Source organism: Lepus europaeus, chromosome X, assembly GCF_033115175.1.
Source record: "Lepus europaeus isolate LE1 chromosome X, mLepTim1.pri, whole genome shotgun sequence".
In the NCBI taxonomy this organism is placed as follows: Eukaryota; Metazoa; Chordata; class Mammalia; order Lagomorpha; family Leporidae; genus Lepus; species Lepus europaeus.
The window spans coordinates 117,231,084-117,259,058 of NC_084850.1; the positions used below are offsets into that span (position 1 = coordinate 117,231,084).

The following is a 27,975-nucleotide window of genomic DNA, read 5'->3' on the forward strand; positions in this document are numbered from 1 at the left end:
CTACCCCTTCTCCAGATTATAAACCAGCTTGGCCATGGGGTTGCCTACAAGTCCTTAACACTTGGATGTCGCTCTGGTTCGTTCCCTCCATTGATAAGCCCCTCTCACGCTCCTCAAATGCCGATCTTCTCCGTAGAGAAGAAAATCAGAAATCAACATATTTGGCGGAGAGTGAAGCAGTCCTTCACAAGTGGACTTTTTCGCAAGTTGATTTTAGTAGCCTTCAGGGTTCAAGCACTGACCGGCCGGTGAACTTGGACTGTTGGGGTAATTTCCATATCTTTGCGAGATTATGATTCTATTGGACTGAGCAAACCACTTGAAGTGTTTCTTCTTGTTTACTTACGTTTCCAGATGGAGGTAATGCACATTGAGTGTGGATGTGGCTCTTCAGGAAGGGTCTTCCTTAGGCTGGACTGAATTCCAGCAGTTGGAGCTACATCGATATTGTAATCAACTAAGACAAGGTTGGCTTTTAACGGATGGTGCTTTTGGGGGTCACACGATAACATAAATGACCGCATATTAAGTACCAAAAGGTACTGATCACTTACCTACCACTTCCTTTAACTCCACTGGGTGAGCTGGCTTGCCCTAAATATCACGGCTGGTAGGGTGCAGAGCCCTAAAATTCATAACCTGTGCAGAAGCCACTGGGCATCGTTGCTTCTCCAGACTCCTCTTCAGGTGCCCAAATTTGAGCTGTTTCTCCTCTCTTCCTCCCTACCCTTCCTCCAAAAAGATGACAAATAAGCCCTACCGATATACAGTTCAAAGCTGCCCTTTTACTTTTTCAAAGCCCTTCATGGAATCCCCGAAATGTGATGCTGTGGTGATATATATATATATATAGATGGGCCACAGTAAGGAAAAGTAGATGTAATTATCTCTCCCAGGTTTATTCATGGAAACTGAGTGAGGAACAAAGGTGTTTTGTTCTTTTCCTGACCTGATAGCAGGCAACCACAGTTCAAGAAGTGCAAGAGAACTGTGAGTGCTATTCAGGCCCAAGTCAACAGAACAGGGGTGTAGTGGTGTGTGGCGGTCGGAGCGTAAAAGGCCTCAGAGTGATGAGTAATGGGAGGAAGGTCAGTGTGTTCGTCCGGTGCTGTGGAAGCTGAAATGAAGTCCAGGTATCAAGGCTGTGGGGTCTGGATATGTCGAAGGAGCAATAGCAAAGTGTCAAGGGCAGGGAGAGCAAATGCAAAGTGAAGTGATGTGTATCTAGTCAACCAACATCCAGTGTCTCTTTGACAGTCAAATGCCAATTACCAGGATGCTTTCTGTATTTTCCATATCAGATGGCTGAATCAGTCCTGGTCTTCGATTATTGATTGCATAACAAGGTCAATTTTATCATAGGAGAAGTACAGTCGGGCTTGTGGGTGCAAAAAGGAAACACATTCTGGAGCCGGCTAATGCTCATGCTGCTTTTCCCTTTGAAAGTGAAGCTGGGGCAGGGGTCGGGGGGGAGGTTGGCTTTCTGCTTGCAAGCTAAACATTGTTCAGTGTACTATGGAGACCTTGGAAGTACACACGCCGAGTGATTCCAAAGCAAACCCGTCGTCATTGTCGGTGTTCCTTTTCTCTACTACACGTTGTAAATTCTAAAGTCTCTCCTTATGTTCTGTTTCAGCCATGAGACCCAGACAACTTGCTGGGACCATCCCAAAATGACCGAGCTCTACCAGTCTTTAGGTAAGGACATGGCTGTGTTTCTTCCAGGTTAAGTGATGGGTGCCTTCGAGAGTGACGTAGTTTGTGGTATGCCAGTCAATTGTTGTAGAAATGTATCACCAGCTTACGGCAGCGGCACCTTGATTCTCAAAATGGACAGTCAGCATGCTTTTTGTCCAGACACTTAGAGTGTCATTGATTCCCGAGAAGCCAAACACATCTGCGACGTCTTATAGGTCTTTGTAGTTTCTTTTACTATCAGAACGAATGGAAAAACACTTGTAATTTACAACATTTTTTCCCATGAAGAACAAAAACTATTTCAAGTGATTCTTATTGATTTCTTCCGTGTGAAAGCAAGACAGCGCTATGGTCAGACCACAGATGTCGCGTAAAGGAATCTTTGGCTGTCTATCTGGGACTCACAATTTCTGAGGTCATGAGTATGAACATTTACCGTGGCTTGTTTTGTGTTTCTGTGAGACCTTGACAGGTTTTTATTTTATTTTTTCCCCCTCGTAACTTGGAACTTTTTGAACAGGCACATGGTATACAAATAAGGGAGAAAACACGGATCTTTTTAACACTGGACAACGATGGTCCATTCTGTCACTTTAGGTCTTTTGGGAATATTCGGAAATGAATTTTCTTCCAGTGTAGCTACTTTTTTGTTTAAAAAATACTGTAACTCAAAGTTAGTCATTTCTTTTCTGCTTTACACATGTTTGTGGATGGACAAATTTTTAGATTAAAATGCGTGAGGTGAAATCTTTGGGCTTAAAATTGCATGATGAAGCCCATGGGAATCAGTGCTTAACCATAAATTCTGTACATGTAGACATACGTGGGGTGTGTTTCTGTCGCAGGTTTCCACTGGTTAATGAATTGTACCTATTGAGACAGCAAGGAATAGGGGAAGAGCTATTAGCCAAAAAATTGTTTTGTTAAACTGTTTTTCTAATTAAAAATGATAAACACTTCTGCTAAGAAGTCTAAAATATACAAATAAAAAGCATAAAAAAGAGTCACTTATAGTTCTGCTACCTTCATACATCCCATACATTTCAAGTCATTAGGTCATGTCCCTCCAGTAGTTGAGTGTGTAAATTTTTACAAATTTAAGTAAATGTAAGGGAATTTGGGATCAGCTAATGTTCAGGTGCTACATTTTCAGTGCCTGCAGAGTGTTTTCAGCCTATAATGCTGGACCACAGGTGAGAAATGAATGCTTGCATTTTGGCAAATGAGTGGGTGACGGGCTTCATTGGAAGCTGCAAACAATGGTGCTGGCCAAGCTGGTCTTCCTAGCTTGGGACCATCAGGACCTCTGATTGTTCAGGAAAAACTAGAATCTCATTAAAGAGCTGGTTTCCACTTGTTTGTGAACATCCTGATTATTATTATTATTATTTTTAAAGACTTATTTATTTATTTGAAAGGCAGAGTTACAGAGAGGCAGAGAGACAGAGGCAGAGAGAGGTCTTCCATCTGCTGGTTCACTCCCCAGATGGCCACAACAGCCAGAGCAACACCAATCCGAAGCCAGGAAGCAGGAGCTTCCTCTGGGTCTCCCACGAGGGTGCAGGGCCCAAGGACTTGGGCCATCTGCTGCTGCTTTCCCAGGCCCTAGCAGAAAGCTGGATCAGAAGAGGAGCAGTCAGGACTCGAACCCAGCGCCCATACGGGATGCTGGCACTGCAGGCAGCAGCTCTACCCACTAAACCACAGTGCCAGGCCCCAGCATCCTGATTATTACCTGTGATTTACTCTTAACTTTTTCCCCACTCCAGTCACAGTTGTTTTTAGTTAGAATATTTTAATTTTGTTTAAAAATAATTGTGGATAGGAGTTTGGCACAATGGTTAAGATGCAGCTTAGAATGCCCACATTCCATGTCAGAGTGCTGGGGTTCAAGGCCCAGCTCTGCTTCATATTCTGGTTCCTGCTGATGTGCATCCTAGCAGGGATCAGGTGATGGTTCAAGTACTTTGGTACCTGCCACCCACATGGGAGACCTGGGTTGAGTTCCTGGTCCCAGCTTCAGTTGAGAGCAGTTCTGGCATTTGAGGAATGAACAAGTGGATGGAAGGTCTCTCTGTGTTTGTCCCTTTCAAAGAAACAAAAAAATTTCAATAAATTATTTCTTTATAGTACATTTATCAGTATAATTATATCACTATATAATAAAAATATATTAACATTTCTAATTTTTAAGTTAAAAGGTATAAACAAGCTAACAAAGAGGAGAAAAAGCAAATATAATTCAGTACCCCTCTTGGAGTTAAATAAAGGTTAAAAATCTAGTATATTTCCTTAGACATTTCTTCTGCAGATAGGCATTTTACATTGTTTTATAACCTGCTTTTTTTCGAAAGCCTTCCACTGCCATATTTTCTCTTCATTGTATTCTCTAACCAGGCACTTTTAATTATTCTACAGTGAGAGATTGTAAACATGATTGATAAAAAAGCTAATTATGGACTATCAATGAATAGGTGTTTGCATCTTCAATAGCAATTACATTTACAATCATATCTCTAAAGGTTTCTTCGTAGTTTGGATGTAATGGTAAAGTCAAAGCTGGTAATCTGGCCTGGCTTGTGACTTGGGACAAATGACTTGAATTTGAAAGATACAGTATTTTATAGTCACAGGGGATTTTAATGCTCATATGGTACAATCTTAATATTTCATTAAAGCAAAGGTATAATTTGCATATAATGAATACAGCTATCATAAATGTGTGATCAATTCCAGTCCCCTTTGAACTTCTGTTTCTTGCTAGTCTCATAATAAATATCTTACAAATGAACTAGTTGTTGAAATTTACTTTCTAATTTTTCAGACTAATATTTCTGGTACTTTCGTACAGTCACATGCTGCTTAGGCTATACCTAAGTGGTTATTCACAAAGTAACATAACACATTTATTGAGGGCCTACTGTTAACGTGCTTCACAAGTGACATGTCAGCAACCAACCTGCATGGTGGATGGTAGCAACATCTGCATTGCTCAGAACCATAAAAGATACAGGGCCTTGGGCACCATCAACATCCAAACTAATATTCAAACACAGTACCCTCAACCCATTCTGAAGTGTCCCAGTAGGTGCCATTAACCAATGAGAATCCATGACAGAAAGGCATGGATAGCTCTGCACACTAACAGCCCACATGCATATAGGGAAGGAATTTATGTTTGAACATGCTGATTTTCATGGACTTTGGCAAGTAACTTTAAACACAAGAAGATCATTTCATGAATTTTTGGTCTCAAAATGTGTCCAGTCACAGAAGAAAGCAAACCTCTAAAAAATTTTAGTGCTAGAGAGGAGAGTACTAATTTTTTTTTTAAAAGCATATTTATTTGAGAGGCAGAGTTAGAGACAGAGACAGAGAGATCTTGCATCCACTGGTTCACTCCTCAAATGGCTACAGTGACTGGAGCTGGGCCAATCTGAAGCCAGGAACCAGGAGCCTCATCCGGGTCTTCCATGTGGGTGCAGGGGCCCAAGGACTTGGGCCAACTTCTGCAGATTTCCCAGGCCATAGCAGAGAGCTGGATCGCAAGTGGAGCAGCCGGAGCTCGAACCAGCGCCCATATGGGATGCTGGCACTGCAGGCGGCGGCTTTGCTTGCTCTGCCACAGCGCCAGCTGGAATTAATTTTGTATTATTCTCAAAAGATCTCAGATGGCTTTTTAGAGAGGACTTTCATGAAATGTTAGAAATATTGGTGTTTTGTCTTTATTTTTGGGCTGGGTGCCTGTGAGAAAATTCTGAATTATGATGAAAGTACTGTTGGGCTCACACATAAACAAAATAAGACTGGGTAAAGAAAGAATTGAAATGTTCACAGTGTTGACCTGACAGTCATTAGGGATTTGAGTCTCCAAAAAATTTTGTGCATAGCATTAATGATTTGGCAAAAGCCTTGTCTTAGGTTTTCATGAAGAATTCGTTGCTAAGAACAACTTAAAAATAATTTTCTTGCAGCATTATTCTGTAACTACCCTCAGTGGTCAAATAATGGTTGTGGGGTAAGTGGGATATATATAGAAAAAAAGTTTCTCATATCTACTATTTATATCTTTACAATGAGAGTAATAGACAAAAGTATGTAAGAATTTTGTTTTTCTCTTACTTTGGGCTGAGGGTGGGGCAGATTGTATCCAAAACTTGGCTGTGATTATAATTTTCCAAGAGGTATGTTTAGGCTGACCCCGCAGACAGATGGATTTCTAAACGTTTAATCATTCCTATTTTTAAAAATGCCCATTCTAGAGGGGGTGTTGGGGTGCACAGGGTTGAACCACCACATCAGAGTGCTTGGATTCAAGTCTTGCTTTGCCTCTGACCCAGTTTCCTGTTCACGTGCGCAGTGGGAGGCAGCAGATGATGACCCAGGTAGCTGGATTCATGTCACTCATGTGGGAAACCAGGACGGACTTCCAGGTCCTGGCTTCAGCCTGGCCCAACACCTGCTGTTGTGGGTATTGGGGGAGTGAACCAGTAGATGGATGATCTCTCTGTCTCTGTGTTCTGCCTTTCAAATAAAAATAAACAAGCATTTTTAAAAATACCCATTCTGGGGAAACAGGCAATAGGAAAAGATCATGCCATGCATCCACATCTTCGAGTCTGACCGAGGCAAGCTGCTAGCAGAGAGAAGCTCTTGGGATGTTTCCCGCCAGACTCGCTTGGGCCATCCATTTGTTACTGAGAGGGTATATTCTTCATGGTCCCTTCGAAGTACTAATAGGCTTGATTCATGAGGTGGATTGCGCCTTCTGTTAGGATTTTTACAGCTGTAAAGGAAAGACTCTTGTTCCAGTAGGTTATCCTGGTAATTTAAAACCTGAAGCTCTTTTAAAGCTCTAACAGGCATTTACAAAATCCGTAGATGTTAGATCGTAATACACTCTGGAATTCATTTTGAAATACTAATATAATATTGATTTATGTGAAGTGCAGTTATATGGCTAAACATCTGTCCTTCTCTCACAATGTACGTGTAGATCAGTAAGTTCATCACTACAATTGTAATTAAACATTAACCCCTCCCCGCCATGTAAAATGGGCTGCTTAAAAGTACTTTTAAAAAGTAGTTCTTTGTCTTACAGGGAGTATATTCATTATCAATACAATAAGATCTTTATGTGGTGCCCTCAGAGTGTCACTCTAAACTATAAGTTTTTACATTAGTTATACCATCAATACAGCGCAGGAATAGCAGTTTCTGAAGGAGACAGAGGTAAAGGTAGGATAGATAGGATAATGTGAAGAGAGAATCACTCAGCTTCAGAAAGTTAACTGTTTGGAACACTTCCTTAAAACCCAGATGCACTGTGGTAGGTGTTTGGCCTAGCAGTTAGCATGTGAATTGGAATGGCTGGGGAGGGGGGGGGCTCACACACAGGGCTTTTGGCTCTAGCTTCTGGACCATTCAGACCCTGGGAAGCAGTGGTGATCAGGTGCTTGAGGCCCCCTCCTCCCCAGATCTGGATTGATTTCCTGGCTTCTGGCCCAGCCTTGGGAGTGTTTCTGTGTCTCTCAAGGGATATCCAGGTGTACTGTATGTTCTGGTATTACTTATTCCGATTTCCTTGTCCTTCATTGAAACCTTTCTTAAAAAAATATTTATTTGAAAGGCAGAGAGAGAGAGAGAGAGAGCGAGCAAGCGCCATCCCATCTTCAGGTTCAAACTCCAGACGTCCTCAGCAGCCAAGGCTGGACCAAGCTGAAGCCAGGAGACTAGGACTCAGGCACTCTGTGGGGTGTGGGCATCTCAGGCAGTGTCTTTACCGCTGTGCCAAATGTACACCTCCCACTGAAGCCCTTAAATCACCATATTTTTTTTTTTTGAGTATTCATTCTGCTCCTTTGCTCTTGCCTGGGTTTTGGAACCCACTATCCAGCATGATGCTGACTTGAGTGATATAAAAGCTTTCAATTTGCACAAATGGATCTATGCGCATTGTAGAAATTCTTCGGAAAAGTGTCCTTGAAAACCCTTGTGATTTGGAAGCAGTCCATCTGCATGCGACCCTTAGCCTCCTGTCTGTTGCCTACAAAGAGTTTTAAAATATTCAAATGAGAGCTTGGTTTTAGGGTCTGATGGTTTGCGATTGGTGTGATAGTTTGGTGGTCAGAGTTGAGAGTTACTAGTTAAGTCAAGAGTCTAAGAGTTTCCAGATAGATGGGTAACGTTATTAATTTTTTAAAAATGCAGCTAAGAACACTGCTACGGAAATCCTTGTGCCTCTTTCCTGTTTGCCCAAGAGGAAGGAGTAGTGGAGGTGTTTGCTCATTCTCCTCCTCTTTTGATAGGTTTTCTACATTCCATTAAGTGTTCCCTCCTGAGGATGCTCTTAGATTAGAAACGGCAGGATTCTGAATGACTATGAATTCCTTTTGCATCAGGAAGCTGTCCTCAGCATATTTTGTAAAGGAAACTGTTCTCCACTAAGCTACTCAATATTTAGTTTTGCTGGGCTGTTGCGTCTAGTTCCTTGAGCATTGGTAAGTGTTAAAACCTCTGCCTTTTGATCTTCGACTGCCGTAATGCCTTGAAGTGGAAAGGATACTTCGGTTCCCCTCCCAGCTTAGATATGACCTTGGACTAGTCCCTTGCTTTCTCTTGGCTCTTACTTTTTTTCTGATATATTACCTTGGGCAGTGATCATTCCATCTCTCAAAGTGTGTTTTTGATCTTACCCTTGGCTAAAGTGTGCTGTGATTGTGTGAATTCTATCTGCTTAACCATAATTCCGCTCTGTCACTGCTAGAATGGAGGGATGAATGATAGGGTGATCATATTGATATCAGTTGTACTTTCATTTGTGTAGCGATTCACAGAGTGCAAGTTTTCAGAAATAACCTGTGCTTAACCCTTACACAGCTGTAAGTTAGCTGGCATATGACATGGATTTTAGATAAATTTCAGTTTCACATCCTTTGTTCTGTCTTCCCCATGAGTGTACTTCCTGTTTTTGATTTGGAAAATGAAATAACTAAATCAGTGCATGAAACAACTGTTTCCATCTCTCCGTCTGTACTTCAGTAGGCTGAGATTCAAGGCTTGATTTGATCTATTTATACTGACATATGAGTAGTAGAAGATAAGGAACCCAAGACCAGAACACACGTTTTTATGACTCCCAGTTCACTGTTCTCAAAGGAATACCCACCCATTACTCTTAGCATGAGTTATGAAACTACTTTATCAGTATAACTAAGCTGTGGAATCCCAAAATGACATTCTTTATTCCATGTCTGACAAACTTAGCACAGGAGATTTACAAAATAGAATATGTAAGACATTAAGGCTGTTATAGATGTTCTGCCTTCTACGGTCCTACCCATGGAAAAAAAAAAAAAGAAAAAGAATCTCTTAGCTTTCATTAGAATCAATTGATTTCTCCATTTGTAAAATAGAATTGTAATTTCCAAGTCAGAAATTTATGACATTTTAATGAAATATTCTATTATTTTTTTCTTGCTCAAATAACTTGATTTGAAGGTTCTAGTTGAACATAAATAAGCAGCTATTTCTGAAGTGTCTCTCCCTAAGCTTATTTCAGAAGGAAACTCAAAAAGAATTGTCTCGCAGATTTTTACTGGTTTCCAATTTAAACGGGCTGCCAAATTATAGTTTACTTGATCCAAATCATAGGAACGCTAAGGTTACACCTGCAGCAGTGACACAAGTGCTAGATGTGTACAGTTTTATGTAGCTGGGTCTGCAGAAGCTGATTTTTGCACACGGAGAAAAGCCATCTAAAAATGTGTCTGCTCTTATTCAGACATTTCCAATATTTCTTTTTTAAGCACACAAGTCTGATTACCTCTGTATGTCTCTTGGGAACTGCAGTTTTGCTGGGAAGAGATTCAGAGCGCTCAGAACACTCACATAAAATAGATAGTGAGTTTTTCAAGTCCGTACCCTCTACGGTAGTAATAAAATGACCTAAAAATATTCTGAAAGACTCTATTACGACACAGTGGATGAATCATTAGCTTATTTATGAGTTGGTGATATTCTGTGACAGTGTTTCAGAATTTGCCATTCCGCACAGTCTTGATTGCTTGCATAACTCCAGGGAAGTCCTTGTGCCCCCTCATGGATTGAAACTTATGTAACTGGGACAAATGTTATATAGAAGTGTATGTGCGTGCATGCAACTTATAGATCTATAAATTCCATCCATACTTTCTATTAAATAGTAATTATGGTGAGAAAGTGATCAGTTTTATATTTTGCTTTCTGGTCATGCAAAAAGGCTGACATATTTATTGCTTTTAAGTTTCTTATTTAATTTTTATTTATTTATATGAAAGGCAGAACAACAGAGAGAGACAGACAGAGAGAGATCTTCCAAATACTGGTTTCTCCTCCAGAAGCTAACAACAGCTAAGGCTGGAGCCAAGAGCCTAGAACTCCATCTTAGTCTCCCGCAAGGGTGGCAGGGACCCAAGTACTTTGAGCCATCACCCGCTGCCTCCTGGAGTATGCATTGGCAGGAAGCTGGAACCTGGTGGAGTGGAGACTCACGCTCTGGTGTGCAGTGTGGTTCTGTTAACTGCTCAGCCAAATGTCCACTCTCCTGAGACCGTCCCTTTGGAGTAGTGTTTCTCAAAGTAGTGGAGGACAGTTGTTGGTAAAAGAGCTTTTGAAAGGCACAGTGACAGTGAGAGGTCTTCCATCCGCTGGTTCACACTCCAAATGGCTGCAGCAGCCAGGGCTGGGGTGGGCTGAAGCCAGGAGCTGGAGCTCCATCCAGGTCTCCCTCATGGGTGCAGGGGCCCAAGGACTTGGGCCGTCTTCTGCTGCTTTCTCAGGTGTATTAGCAGGAAGCTACATTGGAAGCTGAGCAGCTGGGACTCAGACTGATACTCTGATATGGGATGCTGGAATCATCAGTAGAGGCTTCAGCCGCTGTGCCACGATGTTGGCCTCTTGTTATTTTTAATATGCTGTGTGCGTCATCGATTTTTAGGTGGTCCTGTGGAAACTGCCAAATATATACTCATAATATGCATAACTCACCATGAAAGATTAGCAGTACTTGACCAGCTCAGTACCCTGTTCTATGAGATAAACCCCTTGATCACGTGTTTTGATGTCATGGCAATGAAAAGTTACTGTGAAAGTTGCATGACACACTCCATTTTTAGGAGGAAGCTTCCGGGAGTTTGTAGAACACTGAAATTAACAGAGAAGTTTATTTTGGTGGGAAGTTTGTTTTGAAATCCAGGCATACGAGAGGCCTTTAAAAAGCTCATGGGAAGTGCATGTTATGAGAAAAGTATGCATGGATTTCAAAATTTTTATTGCCCCCAAATCTTTTAATTGCATTTTCCATGAACTTTTTGAAGTACTCTCATCTGTCATAAAAGGGCATTGGTAGATAAAGGTGCCTAAAAATTGTTATGTGGAGAGAATGGAGAAAGCCTGTGAAACAACGCAACGTGCTTTAAAACAATGCCTGACAAATAGTAGAAACACCGAATACATGACCGTGGTACCCTTACCGTAGAGGAACTGTGGACGCAGGGAGGGCTGAGACCATAGAAAGATTTGTTGACCATTAAAATGATTCGTTGAGGGTTGTTGTGCAAAGGTTTTTGACTTGCAGCATGTTGTGGAGCAGGATCTAGTCAGAAGGTATCGACCATTCCAGTTATTTCAGAGGGAAGTTAATGCAGGAAACTGGTAACTTGCGAAGCCACACGGAATGCATATGGCCTCTGTTGTCTCAGCGCTGCAGGACAGTAGCAGAGCCCCAGACACAGGACTGTCCCGCTGGAGCTGGAGCCTGTGGCCAGCTGGGATCCCTGAGGGGGTTGTTGATGGGAGGGAGCGAGAACCAGGAAGGAGACACAGCTACTGCCAGACCTTTTTGCTGGAGGCAGAATGAGAAAGGGAGAAACAGCCTGGGGGCGCCTCTCTTCCTGCCCTCTACTCTTGGCCAAGCTCCTGTGGAAGCCAATTGGTAAGGGCACAGAAAAATGTTGTGTGATAAAGAGTAGAGTATGCAAAGGACAGAGAATGGGTCTGAGAACCAACAAGTAAGTGACTCAAGTACAGGAGACCTCACGGACCATGATGTAGAGCTGGCATTTTGGTGTGGTAGGTTAGGCTGCTGCCTGTGATGCCTGGCATCCCATGTCATCAACTCCTGGCTACTCTGCTCCCAATCCAGCTTCCTGCTACTGTGCTGGGAAGATAGTGTTTGATGGCCCAAGTGCTGGGGCCCCTGCCACCCACGTGGGAGGGCTCAGATGAAGCCCCTGGCTTTGGCCTAGACGAATCCTGATTATTGCAGGTATTCGGGGGAGTGAACCAGCAGATGGAAGAATGATTCTCTTCTCCCTCTCTCCTCTGTCTCTTGCTCTTTCAAATAAATAAATCTTAAAGGAAAAAAAGAAAGATGGCGATGCCACCAACTGTCTGTGCCAATATACAGGGAATGAGATATATAAAAAGCCTAAAAAACTTTACCAAGGCTTTCTGAGTTTGAAGTGGCTTAGATAAGACGCTGGTAGGGTATCCTGGGCTCTAAGGAAATGGACCTAAAGAAAAAAAAGGAAAGAGGAGGTAGCAATAAAACAGTCATCTGTGCAGTCAAAACACTGAGGATGAACTCCGGTGTAGTTGATGATCGTGCTAGAGTTGTTTATGCTCAGGACTAAATAATGAGCTTCCTTAAAGCAGAAACTGTCTTCCTCCTCTTTGTCACCAGAGCCCAGCACGTGGTAGCCTCTGAATAAATAAGTATTCATCAAGGGAAGCACAATAGAACAAGGGAGAACGATTTCGCTGAGGAAGTAGACACGTTACCATTCAGCAAGACAGAGGAGTGTAGATGATGTTTTCCTACGACAGATGATTAAAGTGGCAACATGGAACTCTCTGGAAAGATAGAGTTCTCTCCAGAAATACAGGATTAAAAAACCTCATGCTAATATAAATAGGGAATATGAACTAAGTTGTAGGTTTTATTGACAATTTGTTATCTAAGAAACCTCAGTGAACTGCTATTCTGGAGTTAATTTTGTCCTAAAAGAAATAACTAATTTATTCTTATTCTTACTGAGAGAGAAGAACCTTCAAAAGGTGTCTGTATGGATTTGGAATTTAAATGACAAAGAAAAGACATGCTGATGTGCTGGTAGCCCCATCTAGTCATCAGCTTATCTGTTCATGGGTTCTTGGTTTCAGTGAACATTTAAGAGTGTGCAAGCATTATGAATCATAAGCTTTAGGATAACAGGCTAAAAATGTTATGGAAAAACTGGCTTTCTGATGATATATGAGGAGTCTTTAAAAAGTTCATGGAAAATACATATTGTGAAATAACTGTGCACATTTCAAAAATTTTTGGTGCCAAAATAAACTCCTCTTTCAATTCAATTTTTCATAAACTTTATGAGGTACTCTGGTATATACTCATTCCCCACATTTAAAAAAGATGAAGTGAAGTGTAAAAAGCAAATGAAAATCACCTCCCATCTCAGAACCCAGCAGTAAGTACCATTTGCTTTTTAGAGGATTGCGTCCAGTTTATTTTCTTCGGCATTTTGACCTAGTTGTTGTGAGGTGTTCTGATGCCGATCTGTCTAGCGAGCTCCTTACGTGCGTGCTGCGTGCCAGTGACGTTGCAGGATAAAGTCACTCTGGACGAAAATAGGCAGGCAGTTCGCAGCAGATCCATGCGGAATGCTCACCCTGCGGTAAATGCAGTTGATGAATTTAGGTGAACAGTTTCCTACCATAAACTTAACATTTCCTCTGCCAAATATTTATGGTCTCCATGTGACAAGACAACTGTCCTTGGCAAGTTTCAATATTACAGGAAAACTTTTGCCCTTCTTAGCAAACACGTTGAGTCAGAAATGAAACTTTATGATGAAGGGGTATAAGTTTTCATTTTTATAATAACTGCTGTGCAAATATTCATTACCCTCACCTTAACTCTCTGGAGAGACAGATGGCTAACAGAGTTCTTCATCTTAAAACATTTGTGTCTGTGGTTAGCATTTTCTTTTCAAGGGTCTTACACTGTTAAGGCTTGTAGCTTCTTTCGGTTACATTTTCTGGCCAAGATGCAATTAAAGAATATGGAGCTGATAATTATTTCCACAATTGTTTCCAGTTTTTTCGCCGCACTAAATAAGACCTGAGGAACATTTTTGTGCATAAAGCTTTTCCTTGTTTGATTCATATAAGTGAAATCCCTGAGGCAAAGCAGATGAATGTTTTTAAGTTTCTTGGTATATATTGCCTGAAGCTCTCTCAAAAGGTTGTACCCATTACACTCTTAATATATATGAAAGTGCCCATGCCAGCATGGAGCAGTAGTTTTACTTTTGCTATTGTAATAGGGAAAATAAAACCATCCAATTGTTATTATTTGCATATCTTTGATGACTAGTCACCATGGAACATTTTCTTTTAAATGTTTGTTGGGGGTTTTTCCTTTTCAGAGTAATGTGAAAGCAAAATGAATTGAACCAGACTGCTTGCACAGTTTTTCTGATACAGTGCAAGCTTTTTCCTGTGTTGAAGGACTCTTGGTTACAAGACTCCTGATTGCATCAATAGTTTCTGATGACTTAGCTTTCTCTTCTCTTAAACTAAGCAAGCCTAATCCTTTTATCCATCCTCAGTGGACCTATTACTCACCCATTAGCTTAGATTTTATTATTCTCTATACTAACTCCAGTTGCTTCGCATTTGTTAGACAGTTTATCTAGAACACTGTGAATGGAGGAGGAAGGTTGTTTGCTTCCTCTGGAACCATGGAGATAAATGTATGGTATCTTCTATAGGTAGCAGGAGCAATGTTGATCAGAGTCCTTAGGAAAAGTTGTTTGGAGAATAGAACAAAGTAAATTTATAGGAAGGAATTTTGTAATAGTTAAAGTAAAATGTAAGGCCAGGATATTGCAGATGGTGTACTAGCACAAGCAAATTTGTAACTGAGAGAAGACTGGCTTATTTTTAAGTCATTATAACTATTTTTCTATGAGAATCTGCTTCAGATTTTTAAAAAAAGATTTATTTATTTGAAAGGTAGAGAGTTACAGAGAGGCAGAGGCAGAGGCAGAGGCAGAGGCAGAGAGAGAGAGAGAGAGAGAGAGAGAGAGAGAGAGAGAGAAGTCTTCTATCCACTGGTTCACTCCCCAAATGGCCACCACGGCCAGAGCTGGGCCAATCCGAAGCCAGGAGCCAGGAGCTTCCCCCAGCTCTCCCATGCTGGTGCAGGGGTCCAAGGCCTTGGGCAGTGCTCCACTGCTTTCCCAGGCCGTAGCAGAGAGCTACATGGGATGCCAGCACTGCAGGCCGTGGCTTTATCGGCTGTGCCACAGTGCTGGCCCCTGCTTCAGATTTTTGAAGCAAAACCCGATCCATTGCTGCTGGGGTAAATTAAGTGACTTGGGGTGGGTGTTGTGGCACAGTCAGTTGAGCAGCCTCTTGGGTCACCTTCATCAGAGTGCCTGGAACCTAGTCCCACCTCTGCTTCCAACCAGCTTCCTGCTAATGAACTTAGGAGTCAGTGGATGATGGGTCCAGTACTTGGCTCTCTGCCACCCCCATGGAAGATCCAAATGGAGTTCCAGGCCTCTGACTTTAGCCTGGCCCAACTCTGGCTGTTGTAGGCATTTGGGGAGTAAACCAATAGATGAAAGATTGATTCTCTCTCCCTACCCCCCTTTCCTCCCTTTTGGTATTTCCCTCTTTTTCTATCATTTTGCCTTCAAATAAATAAAAATAAAGAATATTTTTAAAAAGTGACTTACAGAAATTTAAACTGCATTTGATCAGCAATGGGAAAAACATTGACTGTTCTGTATTTAGGAATAGGAATTTGATGGGATGATTTAAGGTGGATTGGGGAGGAAGAATATTACTTGCTTTGTTTGTGCTAATTGAGATAAGGGGGTCTTAAGAAAACAATGGGAGAAACAACAGGGAGCATGATATTGAAGTTTTCTTACCCAAGGAGAATTGCCTGAAAGCAGTGACAGATCCGGGTAGATTTTAAAGAAAAGGGAAGAGTTGCAGGATGCCTTCTAGATTGGATGAAAGAGAATGGTGATACCATTGAACAATTAGAGGTAATTGCAAATTGATTGAGGCAATACAAAAGAAATCTGAATTTTATTGATGTATGTATTTATGGATTTATTTATAGTTCATCTTCTTATACAAATTTATTTTTGGCAGGTCATAAATGTATAAATTATTCCATACTATAAGCATGTATCTCTCATTAATCCTCTCAAAAGCCCTGTGAAGTACATTATTATCTACATTGTGCAGAGGAAGCTCAGAGAAAATAGGTAATTTGCTCCTATAGCATAGCTGGGATTTAAATGGACTTTTAACTCCTAAACCAGTAATTTAGCCCTTAAGCTATGCTTTCTTCCTGGGAGGTGACAGTGGCATTTTGAAGAGGAAACATCTTCCCGACATTGGAAAAGAGGAAAGGAAGAAAGATTTTAAAGTCATCAACATGATGAAAGGTTACTTGCATTTTTATTGCACTTTATAATATGAAGTACTGGAGGCAGACTACCCTTCCTTTTACTGAACAAGCACAATTTATCCTTTCTTTGGAGCTTTTAGTATATAACAATATCTTATGTAGTCTTGCCACAGCCCTGGGAGCAGGTACTATTGTTGTTCCACTCGAAAATGAAGAGGCAGGGGGCAGGGCCGGATGGGGGTTTGCTGCACTTGGCAATGACTGAGATGCCTGCATCCCGTGTCAGCCTACTTGGATTTGAGCCTTGGCTCAGCTCTTTATTTCAGCAAATGCACAACCTGGGAGGCAGCAGCTGATGGCTCAAGTGCTCGGGTCCTTGCCACTCACGTGGGCTATCAGGACTGAGTTCTGGGCTCCTGGCTTCTGCCTGGCCCAGCCCTGGCTTTTGTGGACATTTGGGGAATGAACTCATGAATGGGAGAGCTGTCTATGTCTCTCTGCCTCTCTCTCTGCCATTCAAATAAATGAAAGTTAAAAATAGAACTGAAAACTGAAGAAAGTTAAGATTTTGCCCAATCACACTTGGGAAATGGTATAATAAAGGATCGAAGGATTGAGTTTTAAACTTTGGCCTTTGGTTTCCTTACTTGTAAAATGGAATTGAAATAATGGTATCAGAGTGGGAGGTAGTTATAAGAAAACTTGGATATTTATGGTTAACATACAGTAAGCACCCAATAAATGAGAGCCATTATTGCTATGATTTTCCTTCAAAGTCATAACTGGAGCCCATCACTTTGTCGTCTCTATCTTTTTTCTGTAGCAGTAGTACTTTCCTAGAAGACAGTGGATGAAGCTAAGACTTTGAAAGCAGTCAAAGAGAGAAATTTGGGGAAAAATATGGATTTCACAGACATTTTAGAATAAAGTAATATGTGCACATGATTTAAATAAATGTAACAAAGTACTCTGTAAAGTAAATCTTAGGGCGAGTGTTGTGGCACAGCAGTTCGAGCCACTGCCTGGTGTCACAGGAAGCCACCGATTGAGGCTGGTGCCCCGCGCAGTGGGAAGAATTTCCCAGGAGTAGAAGCCAGAGAGGAGCGAGCAGAGTCAGAGTAACAAAGTATACTGCAAGGGGGCAGCAGGCAGGCGGGTCAGCTGAAAGCTGACAACTGCTAGAAGGATTGCCGTGTGGGAGACACCTGTCAGGCAGTTGCCACCGGCTAGGGGCTTTGGCATCACTAGTGATTTCCTTCTTGCTGGAGATTTTCCCTAGCGACTCCCTTACCGTCCGGAGCCCCAGTGACCTCCACACTTGGGATGTCAGCATGCCTTGTCCCATTCCCTTGTCCTGGCTGCTCCACTTCTGATCCTGCTTCCTGCCAATGCTCCTGAAAAGGCAGCCGATGATGACTCAAGTACTTGAGTCTGAGAGCTGGTGCTGTGGCATAGCTGGTTAAGCTGCTGTCTGTAGTGCTGGCATCCCATGCGGGCGCTGGTTCCAGTCCTGGCTGCTCTGCTTCTGATCCAGGTCCCTGTTAATGCACCTGGGAAAGCAACAGAGGATGGCCCAAGTGCTTGGGCCCTGCCATGCACATGGGGGAGCTGGATGAAGCTCATGGCCAATTGGGGAGTGAACCAGCAGATGGAAGGTGTCTCCCTCCCTCCCTCCCTCCCTCCCTCCCTCCCTCCCTCCCTCCCTCTCTCTCTCTCTCTCTCTCTGTAACTCTTTCAAATAAATAAATAAGTCTTTAAAAAAAAGTCCTCAATTCCCTGCCACCCACATGGGAAACCTACATGGTGTTCCTGGCGCCTGGCTTCCACATGGCCCAGCCCCAGGTGTTGGAGCCATTTGAGGAGTAAAGATATCTCTCTCCCTCCTCCCTCCCTCCCTCCCTCTTTCCCTCTCCCTCCCTCCCTCCCTCCCTCTCTCCCTCTCCCTCTCTTCCTCCCTCCCTCTTTCCCTCTCCCTCTCTCCCTTCCCTCTTTCTTTCTCTCTCTCTCCCTTTCAAATAAAGAAAAAAAGGTCTGTTTTCCACTCAGAAAGGCAGTACTCAATTTCATTTCCCAGAAACGATTAATAATATAGTTTCTATGTCTCCTTCTATAGATGTTTTATCCATATACAAGCCTATCTATGTTACAATATGCCCTTCTTAATACATTGATGCATAATAAATGCACTGTTTTGTTCTTTGATGTCATCACTTACATTACTGAAATAATATGTTTTTTTATGTAGAGTAATTGACAGATTGTGACTTGCTTTGTGGAAAATTAGGTTAGTATTTTATAAGGTAGAAAGCCAGAAATAAATGTAGGAAGTTTAAAAACCAGCTGCTTGTAGTCGTAAAATCAAATTGGACAGGCTTTGTAAATGCAAACCGGTTCTCATGACTTAAAATAAAGAACTTCAAAAAGTTTATGGAAAATGGAATTAAAAGATAAGATTATGGGGGCCTGTGCTGTGGTGTAGCCAGTAAAGCCCGCTGCCTGCAGTGCCGGCGTCCCATGTGAGCACCGGTTCGAGTCCTGGCTGCTCTACTTCCGTTCTAGCTCTTTTTTATGGCCTGGGAACGCAGTAGAAGATGGCCCAAGTCCTTGGGCCCCTGCACCCGCGTGGGAGATTCAGTGGAAGCTCCTGGTTCCTGGCTTAATATCAGCACAGCTCCGGCCGTTGCGGCCATCTGGGGAGTGAACCAGTGGGATGGAAGACCCCCCCTCCCTCTCTCTGCACCTCTATAGCTCTGCCTTTCAAATAAATTAATAAATATTTAAATAAAAAGATAAGACTATTTGGTGCAAAAAAATCTGAAATCCATGCAGTTTTTTCATAATGACCATTTTCCATGAACTTTTATATACTTTTTGCAGGTCTATTTATTTGAAAGTCAGAGTTACAGAGCGAGGGAGAGATCGTTCGTCTGCTGGTTCTTTCAGATGGCCACAACAGCTAGGGCTGGGCCAGGCCGAAGCCAGGAAGCTTCATCCAAGTCTCCCATGTGGTGTCAGGCCACATACATGGCCCATCTCTCAGGCTAGCAGGGAGCTGGATTAGAAGTGGAGCATCTGGGACATGAACCAGTGCCCATGTGGGATGCTGGTTTCACAGGCAGCTTTACCCACTATGGTACAATGCCACCCCTCTCTGTGAACTTTATAAAAAGATTCATTTTTTTATTTATTTGAAAGGCAGAGGAAGAGAGAGACCTTCCATCTGCTGCTTCATTCTCCAAATGATTGCAACAGCCACAGCTGAGCCAGGCCAAAGCCAGGAGCCAGGATTTGAAGCAGCACTGTGATATGGGTTGCTGGCATCCCAAGGAGTGGCTTAGCCCACTGTGTCACAATGATGGTCCCCATTCATGTACTTTGTGAAGACCCCTTGTAGTTAGATAGTAAAAAGAAGTCCTGGTGTTCTACACAGTAGAATAACAAACAATGATAATATATATATATATTTATATATATATATGTTTTTAATGCTGGAAGAAAGGATTTTGAATGTGTTTACTATAAGGAAGTGATAAATGTTTGAGGAAATAAGTTTAACCTGATTTGAACGTTACACAATGTATACATGTATCAGGGTACCACATGGTACCCTAGAAAATGTATAATTTTTATGTGTCAGTAAAAAGTAAGAAATAAACCAGAAATCATTATTTAAATGGCAGTTAAAAGTACTGAGAGATGGGGCCAGCAGTGTGGCTCACTTAGTTAATCCTCCGCCTGTGGTGCCAGCATCCCATGTGGGTGCCGGTTCTGTCCTGGTTGCTCCTCTTCCATCCAGCTCTCTGCTGTGGCCGGGAGGGCAATGGAGGATGGCCCAAGTGCTTGGGCCCTGCACCTGCATGGGAGACCAGGAAGAAGCACCTGGCTCCTGGCTTCGGATCGGCGTAGCTCCGACCGACCGTGGCAGCCATTTGGGGGGTGAACCAATGGAGGGAAGACCTTTTCCTCTGTCTCTCTCCCTCACTGTCTGCAACTTTACCTGTCAAGTAAATTTTTTAGAAAAAGTGCTGAGTAAATGATTCTGCGTGTGGGCGTATTTAAGTAAGTGTCCAGGACCCGGCTTCTTGATTGAGAATTGGAGCCGCCTCGGCTCTTCAGTGCAAGTGTCCACTTTGTCCTCTACCGCGATGCGCTTCAGAGTGCTCATGGCTTTTCCTCCGTCAGGGTGGCTTGGATGGAGCTGAACCTTAGAAACAGAAGGAGATTCTGGAGTCTAGAAATCAGTGGAACAGGGGGGAGATTAGACCCTGCTTGCTTCTGGGAAAATTCATTTTCCAGTCAGATCCTCGTCAAGGTTAAAGAAGTCCACAGGCTCTCTGTTCCAATGGGGGAGTAATGGGAGCCCTCGAGCCGAAGGCGTGAGTCTGAAGTCCCACTTCGAATGAGCTTTTGTGTTTTGTCCTGTGGCTGTGCCAGAGAAGGGCTGCTGCCTGGGGACAGAAAGACTTGGCCAGTCGTGTTTTTCTGCTTCTTGACTAGGGAACCCTGGGCAAGTGACGGAGCACTTTCTAGTCCTTAGCTTTCTCATTAGGAAAATGAAAATTTAGAATTAGAGGGGTCTAGCTTGCAAGTGCTGTATTCTTCATTTTCTTATTTAAAAATCATGCATAAAATGTATAATGATATATAGGGCTTCAGAAATGCAAATTATGATACACATGGCATGCAGGGAGTCTGCCTATGTGAAACCAGCAATGGGTGTTTAGTGATTCTCAGAGTAGCGCATTCATCCTTACCATCAAATTAGTGCATTAAATCCCTCAGCGGTCAGGCAGAAACCACTTTCCTGCCCCAAGACAACATTCAGGCCTTTCTGAACTTCTCCTCCAGCTGCGTTCCAAAGGTTTCATTGCGCGTTAGGTGCTTAGAGCTTGTTAGTTAGGTCCCCAAGTCACACACTGTTATTTAACCCTCAGAGCGCCTGATGCCCTGCCCTATGAGACTAGAATGTTGTTGAATTTATCTGGGTAGGAATTCTTCCCTAGTATTCTAGTGCTTTCCTGGTCACTGCATTGTGCCGCCGCTCAGCCAGCTCCCTTCTCTGTGCTTGTTGTTTTTGTGTGTGCAGAAGTTTCTGCCATGGCTCAGCCTCCCCAGCCACCCCTACGCCTTGCCCTGAGTCTTGGTTCTTCTGAGGGTACAGCCCATCACTCTCTTTCTGTTGGACTTAGAAGCACACCCGGCAAAGACACACACACACATTTCTCCTATAGAGGGGAAGCGGGGGAGACCATCAAGGACATTGGGGTGTCAGAGCGATTTGGCCTTGAATCCAGGCTTTGGGGTGCAACCTTAGGGAGGTTGCCAAACATTTCTCAGGCTCATTTTATTTATCTGTAATGAAGCTGATCATACAGAACTCTGAGTGTTGTCAGGTGCCTACAGCAATCTGCCCTGGAGTGCTCCGTGCCCATCAGGCGACCACTGGTGTTAGACTCTGTACCGACTACATGACTGTGAAAATAGCGAAAGTAGGGGTGAGCGTTGTGGCACAGCAGGTTAAGCTGCTGCTTAGGACACCCCCATTCCATATTGGAGAGTCGGGTCCCCACTACTGCCGTCCCCATCTAGCTTCCTGCTAGCACACTGGGAAGGCAGCAGTACTTGGGCCCCTACCACCCACGTGAGAGAGCCAGATGACATTTCTGGCTCCTGGCTTTGGCCTGGCCCAGCCTTGGATGCTGGGGATGTTTCGGGGAGTGAACCAGCAAATGGAAGATATTTGTCTTTCTGTCTCACTCACTCTACCTTTCAAATAAATGAATCTTTTTCTTAAAGGGCTGAAGTAATTGTCAACTGCATTTTAGGGGGAAAACGTCTGCTTTAGGCTTGTCCAGGATACTGAGGGGTACAAAGGTAGGTCAGATTGAGTGTCAGGAAGTGAAGGAGAGAGGAGAGAGAATGGAGGAGGTAGAGGAAGGGAGAATGGTTCCTCCCTGCTGTGACGAGGCAGCATGTCTAGGGGCGGGAACCCTAGACATGGCCACTGACAGGGGAAGAGGGCAGCTCACTCCTGTGACTTCACGGCTATCCAGCAGGTGAACACAGGAACGTGGAGGCTATCTAGTTCTTGGATTGAACCCTCAAGTTGGTCAAGGGAGACAGTCCATGCTTTATTTCAAGCAGTGTCTAGCAGTGTCTAAGTACAATCTACTTTTGAGATGCCTTAAAAAAAAAAGTCTTTTCCGAACAACAGTCACCGTTTGGTTTCTAGACTCAAATGTGTTATCCAGACACAGAAAGGGGTGGACATGGACCCTCGAGGCATCCTTTATTAACAGCACCTCCATCTGTGTCATGGGTTGGGGTAGTCCAGTATCTTAGGAGACGCTCCTGTCATCGATTAGTTTTATAATAACTACAGCTGCTATGTGATTCATTTTTTAAAGAATGACTTAAAAATTAGTGTCCTTAGGAAGATCAAATTATTAGTATCTAACCTCTGAAAATGAGCCATAACACGTAGAAAGAAAACACTGTTCTCTGTCACCTGCTTCAATTTTATGCACGTCATCCCATAACTAGGCTTCTGGATGCATGGGAATTTGATTCATGCCACCTGTTCCCCTCCCCAACTAGAGTATACCAGACATGGCAATGAGCACATGTTTGAGTATCTTGAATTATGTGCTTTCTTGGACTAATGATTCATGCTGAAGGATTCAACAGATTCTCCTCTTCTCTCTCTCCACAACTTTAACAGTTTCTTTTCCCTAATGAGATAAAAGGGTAAGTGCCAGCCCAAGGCAGAAATGGTACAAAAAGCTGTCTTGCAAGATGGTTAATATGCTTTTCCCACGGTAATTAAGGTCAAATTTGCACTGATGTTCATGTTGGTATCCATTTTATTTGTGAAGATGGAGGAGATGGATGGGTGGAGGTAAGTAGATGTTGGGAACAAATCGTTTTCAATGACAACCTAAAAATCATACAATCAGATAAAGGGTAGATAAGAATCTTAGTTTGAGTCTCAAAACATAAATATTTGAAAGTTACCCCAACTTTTTAGTATTTTTATTTTTTAATATTTTAAAACATTTATTCGAAAGGAGGAGTTACAGAGAGAGAAGGAGAGACAGAGCAAGAGAAGTCTTTAATCCTCTGGTTCACTTTCCAAATGGCCACAACGGCCTGGTGCTGGGCCACACTGAAGCCAGGAGCCAAGAGCTTCTTCCAGGTCTCCCACATGGATGCAGAGGCCCAAGCACTTGGGTCATCTTCTGCTGCTTTCCCAGCCACATTAGCAGGGAGCTTGATTGGAAGTAGAGCAGCTGGGATTCAAACCAGCTTACGTATGGGATGACAGCATCATAGACAATGGCTTTACCTGCTATGCCACAATGCTGGCCCCACCCCAACTTTTTCTAAAAAAATTATTTTAAGAACTCTTGTTAGGAAAAGATGCTACTTGACTTCAAGGAGATTTTGGACTAATGAAAAGACAAAGATGTGAACATGTCTAAAGAGGTAATGAAAAATAGGTTAATTACAATGTCTACAAGGAAGACATTAATTTCCAGAGAAGTAACTTCTTATATTTTAAAATTCTAATCCTTATATATGGGCAGAATCAGACTTGTGAGCATCGCATTCAAGACAAATGGCTAAACACTACAGATCTATTCATGTCTAGAAGAGTGCATTACTCATATAAATCCTCTATTATTTATTTCATTTATTGAAAGGCAGAGAGAGAGAGATATCTGCTGTACATTAGTTCACTCCAAAATGCTGGCATTGGCCAGGGCTGGGCCAAGAATGAAGCCAGCAGCTGGAAACTCAAATTGGATCTCCCACATGAGTGACAAGGGCCCAAGTACCTGAACCATCACCTGGTGCCTCCTAAGGTGCATATTACCAGGAAGGTGGAATCAGGAGCGGAGTGAAGACTTGAACCCAGGCACTCTAATATGGAATTCAAGTGTCCCAAGCAGTGGCTTAACCATTGCACCAAGCACCTGCCCCCTAAACCGGCTAGTATAAAATTGTTTAAGGGCCAAGCTGGTCTGCATCAGTGGTACCACCTGATAGCAGGGGAACTCTGTGACCCATCATCATCTTTTTAAAATTTCTTTTAAGATTTATTTATTTATTTGAAAGGCAGAGTTACACAGAGAGAAGGAGAGGCAGAGAGAGAGAGAGAGAGAAAGATTCCATCTGCTGTTTCACTCCCCAGATGGCCACAATGGCATGAGCTGTGCTGATCTGAAGCTAGGAGTTTCTTGTGGGTCTCCCACACTGGTGCAAGGGCCCAAGGACTTGGGTCATCTTCTACTGCTTTCCCAAGCCATAGCAGGGAGCTGGATTGGAAGTGGCGCAGCTGGGACTTGAACCAGTGCCCATATGGGATGTTGGCACTGCTGGCGACGGCTTTACCCACTACGCCGCAGCGCTGCCCCCCCCCCCATCATGTTCTTACTGCCTACTTCTTTTCTCCACTCCAAGGGAGTTGCAGGGGCCAGGTGATGCTCTCTATTGATGTAGTCATCTGCTTACTGTTCCTTATAGTTCAGTTAAGGTGTCAGTTAGAAATGGATTTGGCTATAGTTGATAAAACATCCACCCAGCTATATCTTAACCACATAGGGGTTCATGTTTTTGGTATGACAGGAAGTCCAGAGACAGGCAGTTGTGAGCTGTAGAAGAGTTCCAGGGTGCCACCAGAGGCCCCTTCACTGTAGGTAGGAGTGCTGAGTGAACCAACCTATAGTATCTGCCACAATTAAACACTCCTGCATCATCTTTTTCCATGATAAGTATTCTCTTTAGACCATTTTTTTTTTCCTTTGGGAAAGTCTTAATGTCTTTGTTAGTGTGTGTTTCAGACAAGGTCCCAGCTTAAGCTGTAAAAAGTAAGCAAGAAAATAATCCTAGTGGTTCACCCACAACAGTGGAAAATTCTATTGAAGAAAAAAAAAAAAACATGTATGTTCAGTCAATGTCCTCAGCAGCGTAAACCCAGTAAAAACTAGGAAATTTCTTTCTGATTCTAATTGTATTCAAAACATACTAATTTAAAAAAAAATTAATTGTGTGACATAGAGAGAGCAAGAGCTTAGCCCTGGCTGATTCACTCCGCAAATGTTTACAAGGGCCCAAGCCTGGCCTGAGCTGGCAGGTGGGAACTCAGTTCAGGTCCCCCAGATGGGAAGTTGGATCTCCACTACTGGAGCCAGCACTGCTGCCCGCCAGGGTCTGCATTAGCAGGAAGCTAGAGTTAGAAGCCAGAACCCGTCATCAGACAAGCACTTGAGGGATGCTAGTGTGCCAGTCTGTGTCTTAACTGCCAGGCTAAACACCACCCTGTGCACATTTATTGAGTACTAATATTTATTGTCCTAGAGCCAAGGGATGCATAACAATGTCTTCAGAAGTTGCAATTTCCTTTTCTTTTCTTTCTCAAGTATAATAATAAAAATGCAACCATTTCTAATTAGTTAGATCATTTTTACCAGTATTGCTTTTTTTTTCCATTTGTATTGTAGAGAGTATTTAAACTAAACTTTAAATAAGCCTCTGTAGGCTTAGAAATTATAATCAGTGTTTCATAACATGGTTTATATGGAAAATTTTCAGTTCTATTAACCTTAAAAATGTTCATTGGATAACAACCTACATTGTGCTGGACACTGTTTTGTTAACTATATTAAAATACACCATAGTCTATTATACAAGGCATCTTCAAAAAGTTCATGGAAAATATATTATGGAAAACTTATGCATAGCTTTCCTTTTTAGAAAATTGTACCAAAACAAACTCATTTTTTAATTCCATTTTTCCACAGACTTTTTGAAGTCCCCTCCAATGCTTGTGTGTTTGCATAAGCATGCCCAAGACAAAGATTCTCTGTTTAACCCAACTTGAATTAGGCTTGTGAACTTTTACCCAGGCTCATGGTCCTACTTCCTTGTAAAATCCAATTTTAGCAAGCATCCTGCTGTAAGTCACTTTAGCCAGAAACCCCGACCCTTGGAATCTAATCACTGTAGCTATCTAATCAGGTTCCTCTTCCTCTGCCATCCCTCTGATTACCCCAGGTCTGTCCTAATAAGAACTCTGTTAGGTTTCTTTAGCCAGAATCCCTCCATAGCCCTCTTGCTTCTTAGTAACTTTCTCGCTACTAGCCCTCACCACTGCTCTTGGGCTGCAAATTCCCATTTGCCCATGCTGTTACTTGGAATTGAGCCCTCTGCTGTACTGCACTCTGTTTTGCTCTATTGTGGTAGTCCTGAATAAAATCTGTTGTTAGCACTTCAACTATTGTCCAGCTCGGGTTTTTCTTTAACATTCACATAGCCAGAGTTTTGTATGTGTATGCTGCTTGACACATCACAGACACCCAGGATATGTGATTTTGTGCAGGTGAATATAATTATTTTTGCTTTCCCCATTATTTTAGAAGCCTGATTCTCTAACCCCCAAGAGGAGTACGCAGTAAAACCCATGATAGGTGCTTAAATAAATGTTAACTGGTGGCTTTAAATGTGTAAGTAATTGTCACTTAATGAAATACAGTCAGGAGACTGTGGGTTTTAGTTTGTCTTCCCATCTGTTCGTGTACTGGCAAAGTAAGTGCATTGAGGCAGTGTCTTTGGTGGCACAGTCATTTGCGTTGAGTGCATTAGTAAAGGTGGAGTCCCGAGAATTAATAGCTGGAAAGATTGTGCAAAATCCTCTAACGACCGTTTCCATAGAGTAATTTGAGTGAAGGCCAGATAATTGGAGATACTGGAGGGACTCCATGGTAAAGCTTTGAAATGGACATGAAAAAAAAAAAAAGGATGTAGAGGCAGGGTAAATGTAAAAAGGTTTGGGGAGAATGAAGGTCTGGCTGAGGCAAGAAACTCAGAAAAAATTGCCTCCTGGGCCCAAGGTAGACATTGAAATAACTGAAGGTGGCTGAGTGGGGACGTGGACAACCCAAAAAGCTTCTCTTAGGGCTAAAAGGACCTCAGCTTGTGTTGACTTTTGTCCCATAAGAATATGGATCCCCATTGTGGGGACTTCAGGTTCCTCCAGAGAAGCTGGACAATTTTGAAAACCAATATGTGAGCCAAACCTACCTACCAGTCAGAGATCAAAAGCAAGTCTACAAAAAACTCAACCTGTGATCTCTGGTCTGTGCTTACAGGAAAAGGAATTGAAAGAGATTGGAGTTTTGGGAGAAACATCCTATGTTGAAATCTAGAGGAGATGAGAGTGGAGAGATAGGTTAGCTGAGAAGGTGAGGCCGAGGTAGGAATGGTAGCATTGAGGAAAATGTGGTCATCTTTCTAAAAAGGGAAAGGAGAAGGAAAAGGTTAACATTAAAGTAGCTGAGGGGGCCGGCGCCGTGGCTCACTTGGTTAATCCTCCGCCTGCGGCACCAGCATCCCATATGGGCGCCGGGTTCTAGTCCCAGTTGGCCCTCTTCCAGTCTAGCTCTCTGCTGTGGCCCCGGAGGGCAGTGGAGGATGGCCCAAGTGCTTGGGCTCCTGCACCCGCATGGGAGACCAGGAGGAAGTACCTGGCTCCTGGCTTTGGATCGGCGTAGCTCCAGCTGTAGCGGCCATTTGGGGAGTGAACCAATGGAAGGAGGACCTTTCTCTTTCTCTCACTGTCTAAATCTATCTGTCAGATAAAAATAAATAAATAAATAAATAAAGCAGGTGAGGAAATTTCCTATTTGTTCTCATCATTAAAGTAGGTTTTCCACAAATTCCCCAACTATGAGAGAAGACAATATTTGAAATAGGTAGTATCAGCCATATTACCAAGAGTATGTTTTTGTAATCCAAAAATATTA

The 27,975-nt window shown here is 42.7% G+C and overlaps 1 protein-coding gene across 13 annotated transcripts in view; it reads left to right on the forward strand.

Moving 5' to 3' along the window:
- DMD (dystrophin) overlaps positions 1 to 27,975 on the forward strand; it is a 2,142,101-nt gene that overhangs the window by 1,997,593 nt on the left and 116,533 nt on the right. For all 13 annotated transcript variants that reach the window (XM_062183372.1, XM_062183374.1, XM_062183379.1 and 10 more), the window contains one exon: positions 1,637 to 1,698. In XM_062183372.1, coding sequence (XP_062039356.1) covers positions 1,637 to 1,698 — 62 coding nt within the window. The remainder of the gene's footprint in view (positions 1 to 1,636; positions 1,699 to 27,975) is intronic.